Genomic DNA, 12,320 nt, shown 5'->3' on the forward strand with positions numbered 1-12,320 from the left:
TCTAGTATAATATAATACGCTATACCTGCTAAGAAATTTGGTATATCTATCCCTACTTAAATATTCTTTTAAATAAAAATCACAAAATCAGTTTTTTTCGCAATAATGTGAAAATTATCGTCTCTATTAAACTACTCCTATACAAAGTTATCATCAGGCCAGTATGGTCATACGGCATTCAAATTTTGGGCCCAGCTAAACAAGCAAATATTCGCCCTATTCAAGCCTTCCAGTCAATTACCCTAAGACTTATCTGCACCGGTGCTCCATGGTACATAACAAAATTTAATGCAGCCCTCCATAATGACCTTAAATACAAACAGTAAACGAGCTTGCAAAATTCCACTACAAAAGTTTCCATTCAAAATTAATAAGTCACATAAACCACTTCATTCAAAATATGTCCTCTCTCACATCACCACAAATTCACCGTCGATTAAAAAGAAACTGGTCTAGAGATCTCCTAAAATAGGGGGAAAAAAAAATTCTGAGGTTCTGTTAATGAACGGATTCCTCTTCACGTTATTCATGTTTTGTATATTTTTCTATGTTATCCTTATTACTTATTGTTTTTTATTGTAAACAGATTGAATATATTTAAATAAAAAAAAAAAACACCAATTTCAAACAAATAATTGGGAATATTCTATGATAGACCGCTGATAAACCGAGATAAACGCAGATAAACCGAAAAATAGAATAAACCAGCACATTTTTCAACACTGGCCAGATAAATTTTAACATACTATAGTATAGGTACCTGTATTTGTTGTAATCGAGGTATAATATTGTACAAAGTATCAATTTGCTATTGAAAAATTTGTGTTAGATCCACTTAACCCATATTTAATAATGGCGATCCGATTAAATCCGATCCCAAATATGAACTTTCTACTATACCTGTTCACGTGCTTAAATTGTATTTATAAATAATAAATAATATATAATAAATATGATAAAACCACCTATAAAAATCATTACAAATAGTTTAAAAATAATATGCGCATAAAAAGTTATTAAAGTATTGACATTAATAAAAATAGATTTAATACCATACAAATCTAATAAATATTCCTTAGCTTGTTAAATATATATTTATTTACTATATATTAATTATGACCCAATAATACACTAATGGGTAGCTTAACAAATTAATATTATGTTAATTTGGTAATATAAAGATAGAAACGCATATGATCTTAAATATTATCGTTTTGAGATATTTAAATTTAAATTTGATTATTTGTTTTTGTAGGTATTTGAAAGTGTTATTAAATGGGTAAAACAGGATTCGGATCAGAGAAAAGATTTGTTGACAGAATTAATGGAACACGTACGTTTGCCATTAATATCATCTAGGCCTGATATATTATTTAACATAGCAAAGGAACCTCTTGTAAATAATAATCCTAAATGTTTGTTATTTTCATAAATATGCATTCATTATGAATTTATTTATTTCATTAGTTGTTATTATAATACTTTTAGGTAAAGATTTTGTAATTGAAGCATACCATTTTAATCTACAAAAATCAGTTCAGTATTTCACAATTCCACAAACAATTCGTTGTAAACCCAGGCAGTTTGGTGATTCACATAAAGTATGATTTTGTTTTGTTAAATTTATCTTCACAATAATTTCGTCCTTTTATTATATCAGGTTATTTTAATGTTCAACCGGTCTGGTACATCACTAAAGTGTTATACAGAATGGTATAACCCAGAAACCAAACTACATGAGAAAGCCCCAGGGATAAATAATTGTCGTTGGGAAGCTGGTCTTTGTGTTGTAAGAGATCAATTTGTGTTTGCTGTAGGAGGTGTGAATAATATACGTTCACAATCTGTTAGTATGCTTGATGTATCTTCACAATCGCCCTCTTGGGTTCCAATGGCCGACATGGTAGTAAAACGAAGACGATTAGGAATTGGTGTATTGGATGATTGTATATATGCAGTAAGTTAAATCGGTATTTTACTTATTTTATATTATAAAATTATATTGTTTTGTAATTCTAGGTTGGTGGAGGAGATATCACCAATCCATTAAATAATGTAGAGGTTTTTGATGTCAGTATTCAAAAATGGAGATTGGTAGCTAGTATGTCTACTAAAAGATGTGATTTGGGTGTTGGTGTACTCAATAATCGTTTATACGCGGTGAATAATTATATTATTTTTTTTTTTTAATTTGTAACACATTTTTTTAAATTAACTTGTGTAGGTTGGAGGTGCTGCTGAAAAAAACAGTTTGAAATCTGTGGAATATTATGATCCCACACTTGATGCTTGGACACCAGTTGCAGAAATGTCTGAACATCGTCAAGGTGTTGGTGTAGGAGTCTTGGACGGTCTTATGTATGCTATTGGTGGCTATGGTGGAAAATATCTTAAAAGTGTTGAGGTTTATAGACCGAGTGATGGAGTTTGGTCTTCTGTAGCTGATATGGAAATATGCCGATTTCGCCCTAGTAACAATTATCTTTTTAGGACAACCTCTGTAAACATTTATTGAATTTAAATTTCATTTTTATATAGGAGTAGTGGCATTAGATGGTTTATTGTATGTTATGGGCGGAGAATCTGATGATTCTATCTATAGTGATACTGTAGAAATTTACAACCCCAAAACCAATACTTGGACAATGGAGAGATTTTCGAGAAGTGGTGTGTACATTTATGGTGGAGTAGTTGTTGATAGACCGCCAAATTGTATTAATTAATCGGCATATATAATAGTCTTATTGCTGATAGTAATATGATTATATGCACATATTTATATATAGTTTATAACAAAACTTGAATTGTTTATTTTTCTTTGAATGTTTGATTAAAATGTTTTTTTTATAATTTAATTTGATTGTTTAAAAATAAGGAAGGTGTAAAGTTTATTATATTGTAGTATATCAGCAAAATCATATATAATTTACAATATACATATTGGTCCATAATATATGGTAGTGATGTCGTAAGCGATCTACCAAACTTGTTTTCAAGTAGTGCGCGATCTACCCAAATCCACTAAAAATAGTATTTCATTTCCGTATTTTTTTTATATCTTACTTGATAATGATGCTGATAAAAAACTAATAATTGTAAAAATATGATATCATAATAATATCAATTTTTAAGTCATAATAATAACCTTATTTATAAAAAAAATTAAAATTGAATCGTAAAAATATAATAATGTCATAACCAATTAGGTACATAACTATTTATAAAAAAATTTAAATATAATAATAATAATAATAATAATATTATAATTTTATAAATTATTATGATAGGTTTTTATAAAATACTTTAAACTAAAAATGTTGTTTTCATATCTGAAAGAAAATCGTCAAATATTGTATCCATGGATGGATGAAGTGATCGCCACCACTTTTCTTTTAACTTCCTTTCGATTAATGATGAAGCTCCGTTTACTTTTATATCGTATCTTTTCTTCACAATACGCCAAAGACCCTCGATTGACTGAGTGTGTGCTCCTGTACTCGGGTCAATGAAATTTAGGCTATGATTTACTGTTTTGTGAGTAAATCCGTGTTCATTTAATGTAGCGTATGCCTTCCACTGGTCACTGTAGATTATCGTTCCATGTTCAACTTCTCTTTGAATAATTGGCAAAAGTGTTTCTCTATCACGTTTTTGAACTATGAAAAATCGGCGTTCCGGAAGGTCATTGTGGTGCCAACATAGACCAAATATCCACGGTCCTTGTACCCGTGAACCATGGGCGATGTGTCTGGACGTCAGGCTATCGTATATTTGGACGGTTTTAAAGAGAAAGGGCTTAAGTCAAAAATTGATACTTTTCAGGAGACACAAAAAAAACATTATAACTTTGTAAATTTTTAATGTTTTTAAATTTTGTATTCATAATCATGTTTAATAAGTGTTTTGTTAATTTACTATAAAATGTATTTTAGTTTTTATTTATTTTCTCCAAATTTTAATGACTTATGACCTACTGCATATACCAGTTTGACTTAAGTCCTTTCGCATCATGACTTAAGACCTATTGCATGTAATTTTATAAGACTTATGCCCTTTGTCATAGAACATATTATTACAATATTATTTACTTATTACTTATGTATTTCTTTGAAAATTATGAATAACCACATATTTCTTTATATCTAAAATAAAAAAATACAAATTACAAACACACTATTTTATAATAATATTGTATAAAATATACACATTGTTTATTGTAAAATTTCTATAAAATAAAATAATTTTACACTTGATAAAATGAGTTTAAGAATAAAAGTATGTTATACATTAAATAAAATAATAAGTTTGATAAAAGTATGAACTTCAAAAATTAACTCATAACAAATTATGTACCTACTTAGGCAAAATAAAATAAAATAACTTAAATTATTGCACTTGAATTAATCACTCATTCACTCATCTTAAGTAATTGGTAATATCCATAAAAATAAAATAACATTAACAACACTTATCAAATCTTTTTAATAATATTTAAGTATAAAATTAACACAAAAAATTATAAAACTTTTCATAACGTTATAAAATTGATCATAAGACCTCAGTCAAATTCCTCATCTGAAATAAGTGGATCTGTGACATCATTCTTTGCTTTCTAACTTTGGTAATATTCATGAAAAACTTCAGGTATCAATGGTAAAAGTGTTAATAGGTCTTTTTTCTTTTCATTTGTAATTGGCAGTGTATCATTATAAGCAATTGGTAAAATAACATCATTCATAGTTTCATTAATATTTTTGGTACGAGACAAATCCAATATTTTAAAAATAGCATCTTCTTTAAGTGATGTCTTGTAGAAAATAGTATTTCTTTCTTCTTTTGTATACCGTAACCATTTTACATCTTGAAATACAAATTTCTCTCCAAGTGTATTTTTCTTCTTCATATTATAATACTTTGTTTTTAAAAGACTCTGGAAATCATAGAAGTTGCTTTGATTTATATCTTCGACCTTAAACTTTTCTTTTCCTGCCCACCGTATTATTTGTGCCCAATCATAAGGATGATTTATTGAAGTTGGGTACCTTTTCCGAGCTTTTTCAATCCTGGCATGATCAGAATCGCACTCCATTCTGGTATGACCACGGACCATGAATTTATGGTCTATTACTGTAATAGAGTCATGTTTCTCTAAAAACCATAGACACATTGCCATAATAATGCTGTTTTTGTTCTGACCTCCACTACAATCACTATACATAATTACATGGTTTATTTCATCTGAAAGCTTACCTAAATAATCATATAAACAGGAACCTATATCATTAGCCCCTCTTTTAGCTACAGGCTCACTTCAAATGTAACAGGATGCATTAGAAGATATTATATTATGTATTGTCAAATTGTAAGTCCAGAGTTGTCGCTTATAAAATACAACCGATGACTCTTGAGATGGTGTAGGGAGGCATTGCTGGAGATCAAAGGCTAACACACATGTATTTGTTAAAACTGTTGATGCATACATTCTTTTTGAATTATATGCGTCTTCTGCACTATTATGATCATTTTTTTCAATTAGAAGTTTCATTTTGTTTTCTTCGTTCAAATTATTTGAAAGTTGCATTTTAATTCTGTCACACTGAGCACACGTATCTTTTTTAGTGTTTTTTATATTTAAGCCAGATTCTTTAAAATGCTTTTCATAGACTGCTCTACTTACTGGGTTGTCAACTGATTTTACATAATTGTCATATGCCCATTGTAGTGTGTAGTAAGGAGATAAATATTTTTTAGCCGTCTCCTTCCGACAGTAATGGCTTTCATAGCTGTGAAGCTTCTTAATATGTTTTTTCACTAATGCTATATCTTCAACACTCCTTTTATTGTTAGGTTCTCTGCGTCCCCTTTTATCTGGTGTAGTCTTATTTGCTGGAGAACTTAATTTTTGTTTGCATATATTTTTTAAAAATGTTGATGTTTCCCCAAATATTTTAAGAAAACAACCCTGGAAAACCGATTCCAAACTATTATCTTTAGGCACATAATAATGACGAGTATTGTTTCTATTTCTTTGCTTTTCTGGAGTTAATGTTCTTTACCTAATAGTTTTTTTTTTCACTAAATGTAATATAGCCTGAAATATATGCAACTCTTCTCTCATAACTATTCATGGACCAATATATTCTAAATAATTCTTCTCTTAAGTTGTCATCTATTTTGGAGCTACATTTAGCTCTACATTCAGATAATGGTACAGAACATCTAGATTTTACTGTTTTTCCTTTATTGGGTACGTATTCTAAACCTGCGTTTCTATTATCTGTTCGATATCGTCGATATTTTGTAGTATCACCTTTTATGCTAATTCTTGTTTTTCTCTTAGAATAGTCTATATTTTGGTCATCATCATTTTCAGGAGTTCCAGGAATCACACTAATACCATCGTCTAGATAATTGTTATTACTTGTACCTTCCACTTCATCATTCACCTCATTAATTAAGTTATTATGATCTGGACTATAAAGTTGAATATCAGAATGCTAGTCCATATTTCCGTGAAATTTTCAGTAATTATTTTGATGAGAGCATTAATTATATCATTGTTAAAGGCGTAAGAGCCGTCACTTTTTTGATACAAAAACATAACTTACATGAAATATTCTCGCCACGCCATGCGCAGACTAGTCAGATTTCGTTCTTCTTATATAAAAGAAGAGAACATTTTGCAGGTCGAATTAAAGCCCAATTTTCAAAATTGACATATCAATGAGGCGTGCGAGATTTTCCTGTTAAGTCATTTTTGTTAACATAATACATCCCTTTAACCCCCCCCCTCCTTTCCTTCTTTATAGAAATCGGGCAGTAGTTAAGTGGAAAAGTATTAAAACACATCGAAATTAAAATAAAAATATAATTTTAAAATTTTATAGAATCACGAAATATTTGTAAAACCGGCAACAACACCGTTAATTTAAGAAAATTAGATTCTACCGTCTTACAACTATTAGTGGATTATATTTATACGGGCGAAATTATAGTCACAAAAGAAAATGTACAGGTATAACTCAAAACTTGATTGTAAATAAAACATTATGTTAAATGTATTATTGATGATTTTTCAAGGGTTTATTACCAGTTTCAAACCTCTTACAGCTAGATTTTGTAAATGGTGCATGTATTGAGTTTTTACAAAAACAGTTGAATAAAACAAACTGTCTTGGTATCAGAGCGTTTGCTCGTTTACATAACTGTACGGAATTGCTATCGAGTTCTGAAACATTCATTAAAAAACAGTTTTTGTATGATTTAAATAATTTCATTTTTTATATTATTCAATAATAAATAATCTATATAATGTTATTTATTTTCAGGGAAGTGGTTAATAGCGATGAATTTCTATCATTATCATCCGATGATGTGGTTAAGATAATCTCCTTTAATGACCTTGCTGTTCCATATGAAGAAAAAGTAAGTAAACTGCAATATTGGTAATATAATTGTATGGAAAGTAAGATGAACACAAAGAGTTCTATAATAACTATAATATTTTTCTATGCATTGGTTGAAATTGACTATTCTTGAACAGTCATACACAACAAAAAAATTGTTATCCTGTGAATTAGGTATATACTTAATTATTGATAGTTGAGTATAGATATTGCAGTGTTATAGAAAAATAAGCTTTAATGCTACGCCCTATAGCTTTAAATGTTTATGTAAGTCCATAATAAGTATCAAATCTCTATTAACTTTGAATCTAGTATTAATATAACACAGATAAAAACGTTAAGTAAAAGACAACAAGGGTAAAAATTAGGGCTCTTGGTCTGGTACGTGTATTGATATACACTAGGGTGGTCCTAGTCTATAAGGTATGCATTTTATGTATATTATACACGTGTACACGTAGTCCGAACTTTAAATAGTAAAGTGTATGAATACCCGTGTATTTAATTACACGTATTTTTGGAGTTCGTGTATTAAAATTGTGTCAAAGTACAATATACATTCACTTTGCTACCTCAAACCACCTCTGATTTGTAAGATTGATTACTAATGTAGGGCACGAACTTTTGGGCTCCCCCTTTTGGATTTTCTTTGGATCAGGGTAGATGGACATTAAAAACACGGGCTACGAGCACACGGATTCTATATAATACACGGGTACACGGGTACACGGGCTCTAAATACACGTGTACACGTGTACATTAATTACACGATCTTTAACACCGTTTAGTTAAAAACACGGGTATCCGTGTTTTTAAATACACGTGAAATAGAGTTCAAACATATTTATACATATTTTTAACTTATTTAAAATTAGTTTTATACTAATTCTATACTATTTATATATCAAAAATATAAATTCTTAAATAATAATAATAATAATAAAAATAAATCACAAATATTGTGTAGTATAGAGATGGAAAATTTTCGTAAAAAAACATCGGTAAATTTACCAATAATAAGTGAAACACCCCCATCCGGGTGTCACTGAGCAGCCAATATTATCAGTTCTATGATTATGTTCTTATAATATGATTTGGAATTTTGACTATAGATAGTTATACCAAGTATCAATTATTTCAATTGGTTCAAATTAATTTTAGGTAACAGCTTGCATTAAATAATGCATTTTCCCTGAATACAATATAGAAAGTTAACAAATCATTGAAACTAATAACAATTGATAATATAATACCTACCATTTATTAATAATTTTATATATTTGATAATGTAGGTATTTGACTGTGTTATTGAATGGGTAAAACATGATTTGGAACACAGAATACATTTTTTGCCAGAATTAATGGAACATGTACGTTTGCCATTATTAAAGTCTGATATATTATTTAATATATCTGAAGAACCTCTTCTAAAAAATAGTCCTAAATGTATGTTATTTTCAGAAATATGCTATCATTATGAACTTATGTATTTTTTTGATTATTATTAAAATGTTTTTAGGTAAAGATTTTGTGTATGATGCATTACAATTTAATATACAAAAATCATTTCAGTATATCACCATTCCAAAAACAATTAGGTGTAAACCTAGACAATTTGGTGGTTCTCAAAAAGTATGATTCCGTTTATTTTAATTTATCTTCACAATTACTTTGTCATTTTATTTTTACCAGGTTATTCTAACGTTCAATCGGTCAAATAAATTTCCAAAGTGTTATACAGAATGGTATGACCCAGCAACCAATCTACGAGAGAATGCACCAGGGATAAATGATTGTCGTCAGTCGGCTGGCGTTGGTGTAATTGGAGATCAATTTGTGTTTATAGTGGGAGGTGTAAATGGATCAAGTTCTAAATCTGTTATTGTGCTTGATGTATCTTTAAAATCACACTCCTGGGTCCCAATGGTCGACATGCTAGTTAGTCGAGCTAGGCCAGGTGTTGGTGTATTGAATAATTGTATATATGCAGTAAGTTATTAATATTTTACTTGTTTATATTATATAAATATATATAATGTTTAATTGTAGGTTGGTGGACTTGATGGCACTAATAATTTAAAGAGTGCCGAGATTTTTGATGTCAGTACTCAAAAATGGCGAATGGTCTCGAGTATGTCAACTACGAGAAGTTGTATGGGTATTGGCGTACTAAATAATTGTTTATATGCGGTAACTAATAAAATTAGTTCTTTATTTTTAATTTGTTATAAATTTTTTTATTAAATTAAACTGTGTAGATTGGAGGTAGTAGTAATAAACATAGTTTGAAATCTGTGGAATATTATGATCCCTCGCTTGATACATGGACACCAGTTGCAGAAATGTCAGTATGTCGTACCAGTGTTGGTGTAGGCGTCTTGGATGGTGTTATTTATGCTATTGGCGGCTTTAATGGAAATTATCTTAAAAGTGTTGAGGTTTATAGACCGAGTGATGGTGTTTGGTCTTCTATAGCTGATATGCATTTCTCCCGATACCAGCCAGGTGACTAAAATAATACATTTTTTTAGTATTAAATGTAATAATACATTTAGATAAATTACATTATTTTTTTAGGAGTAGCTGTATTAGATGGTTTATTGTATGTTATGGGCGGAACAACAAGTTCTGATAATACTCTTGCTGATAGTGTAGAAATGTACAACCCAAACACCAATACTTGGAACGTCATGTCGTCAGGAAGCGGAATACTAATTTATGGCGGAGTAGTCGTTGATAGACCACAACATTTAAACTAATCAGCATACATAATGATCTCTTTATTAATATTAATATAGAATATAGTTATGAATAATATATTATGACAAAATGTGTATTGTTGTGTTCATTTTTGTTTTTGTGAATGTTTGATAAAAATATATTATTATTATTTAAATTGATTATTTACAAATTAAATAAATAATCTTTAAAAGTTTAAAGTTAATTATATTGTTGTATAACAGCAAAATCTTTTATATTTTACAATATAGTTTATATATTTAAGATTTTGTAGGGGAGTGATGAATTTATTGTTTTATTTTTATTTTGTGTGTGTGTGTTTGTACACGATAAACACAAGTACTTGAAATTTTCACAAATGTTTATTTTATCATTTTATATATTTATAGCAGCTATATTAATTTCCAATATGAGTAGGTATAGCCGTATAGATACTTGGATGTGGCACATAATATAACGCAATTAAATTATTTTTATAAAGTAGGTAATTAACATTCTCATACAAATTCATAATTCACCAACAACGTTAAGAAACAACAATTAAAACACCAGAAGGTATTACACAATAATAATTACACACTGATCATCTAGAAACATGATGAAATAACAATTAATATGTACACCACGATTTATCTGACGCACAAGGGCACATTTGGAAAATATGCGCCCCGGGGCAACGTAATTTTGCCGCCCCTACCCCCCCCCCAAAAAAAAAAAAATAATGTATGAAAATTTATTAAACATCATTCAGACTTTGAGGTTATGTAAAAACTTTTCCTCCAAAAGGTCTTTTTCAGCTTTTAAAATCTTCTTCATGCTTGTCTAGTAGCAAAATTATTAATAACATTGGAAACAAGGTTCGTTTGCAACATTTGTGTTCATCACTACATAATTAATACAAGGTTAAGGCGGTTCCAGTCGGAATTTCCTGTCTTTGTCTAACACACACGCAACATAGGGTTATAGACGTGGTCTATTAACAACAGACCAATAATTAATCTAGTGAAGCGATTAGAATTCTGAAAACAAATTTGAATTTAGCATAAAGTCTACAATATAATCGACGGGCCAGTTTTTGGAATTTTTTTTTAGTTTTTTTTTTAATGATTAATAAAATTTTTTAAATAATCATTAAAAAACATTACTTTAGAACAAATTACAAAATTATATATTTTATATTATTATAATTTTTAATAAATATAATATATATAGGTACAAAAACTGCCGCCTCTATACATTTTCCGCCGGGGGCAATTGCTCCCTTTGCCCCCCCCCCTAAATCCGCAATAACAATTGCATATCGATCATGCATGAATAATATAATACAATAATCGTCCAATTACAAACACATATCAATATTATAATATTGAAGAACACACAAGACAATGCAGATATTGTGCAACAAAGTAGGGATGACAAACTTCACTACACTTTATATAGGTACCCAGCACCTTTTTTTTCGTTCGAAAAACCGGAAATGGGTGGGAACTGTTTACATTGACTCCTAAAACCGCACACTTGCGATAAAATACAGGACAAAACTACACACATTTGATTGGTTAAAACCACACACTTTTCGTAGGTTAACACAGCACAATTTTTAAAATTGTTGTATCCAAAAGCCGCACACTTATGATTTTGACTCCAAAAAGGGCTTTACAATAGTAGTTCATAATGTATATGTAATATTATGTATAATATTATGCAAACAAGATTTAAACATTAAAACAAGTGCTCCTAAAAATAAATATAATTCAATTAAAAATCAAAAATATTACTATTATTATTTATTTACTAACTTATTTTTGTCTTTCAATTGGATGGACAATATTTTACACCCCATTATGAGACTTACGCTTAACCACTATTTAGGCAAAAAAAGACAGGTTAATAACGAGTGGCTAAATACGTGACTTAAGAATTAAGACTTAAAACGTCTTATCCGTTATTATTTAGCACACAAAATAGTGTGCGGTTTTTGGATGTAAATACTGTTTAGCACAATACTGCCACCAGGTCCCGTAGCGTTTATTCACCAACAATTAATATTTTAATATGTAATTTCGTCCAAATTTAAAAATCAGATAACTGTAAAAGAAACTGTGTTTTTATATTTTTGAGATTTTTTGGTTACAGGATAACCTACTTATGTGGAACCTTGTTATACGTTTTCAA

General features: G+C 29.3%; 1 protein-coding gene across 9 annotated transcripts in view; it reads left to right on the forward strand.

The window, feature by feature from the left end:
- LOC100158704 (kelch-like protein 3) overlaps nucleotides 1–10,236 on the forward strand; it is a 255,214-nt gene extending 244,978 nt beyond the window's left edge. For 7 of the 9 annotated variants that reach the window (XM_029486636.1, XM_029486635.1, XM_029486634.1 and 4 more), the window contains 15 exons: nucleotides 1,256–1,415; nucleotides 1,489–1,601; nucleotides 1,661–1,957; nucleotides 2,020–2,160; nucleotides 2,225–2,471; nucleotides 2,539–2,667; nucleotides 6,888–7,015; nucleotides 7,081–7,256; nucleotides 7,329–7,425; nucleotides 8,699–8,852; nucleotides 8,926–9,038; nucleotides 9,099–9,395; nucleotides 9,456–9,596; nucleotides 9,665–9,911; nucleotides 9,984–10,236. In XM_029486636.1, coding sequence (XP_029342496.1) covers nucleotides 1,256–1,415; nucleotides 1,489–1,601; nucleotides 1,661–1,957; nucleotides 2,020–2,160; nucleotides 2,225–2,471; nucleotides 2,539–2,667; nucleotides 6,888–7,015; nucleotides 7,081–7,256; nucleotides 7,329–7,425; nucleotides 8,699–8,852; nucleotides 8,926–9,038; nucleotides 9,099–9,395; nucleotides 9,456–9,596; nucleotides 9,665–9,911; nucleotides 9,984–10,165 — 2,622 coding nt within the window. In that variant the 3' untranslated portion in view covers nucleotides 10,166–10,236. The remainder of the gene's footprint in view (nucleotides 1–1,255; nucleotides 1,416–1,488; nucleotides 1,602–1,660; nucleotides 1,958–2,019; nucleotides 2,161–2,224; nucleotides 2,472–2,538; nucleotides 2,668–6,887; nucleotides 7,016–7,080; nucleotides 7,257–7,328; nucleotides 7,426–8,698; nucleotides 8,853–8,925; nucleotides 9,039–9,098; nucleotides 9,396–9,455; nucleotides 9,597–9,664; nucleotides 9,912–9,983) is intronic. The other 2 variants (XM_029486640.1, XM_029486637.1) reach the window with 2 other exon arrangements.
- Nucleotides 10,237–12,320: the final 2,084 nt, after the last annotated feature.

The sequence above is a fragment of the Acyrthosiphon pisum genome, chromosome A1, assembly GCF_005508785.2.
Source record: "Acyrthosiphon pisum isolate AL4f chromosome A1, pea_aphid_22Mar2018_4r6ur, whole genome shotgun sequence".
NCBI classification, from domain to species: domain Eukaryota; kingdom Metazoa; phylum Arthropoda; class Insecta; order Hemiptera; family Aphididae; genus Acyrthosiphon; species Acyrthosiphon pisum.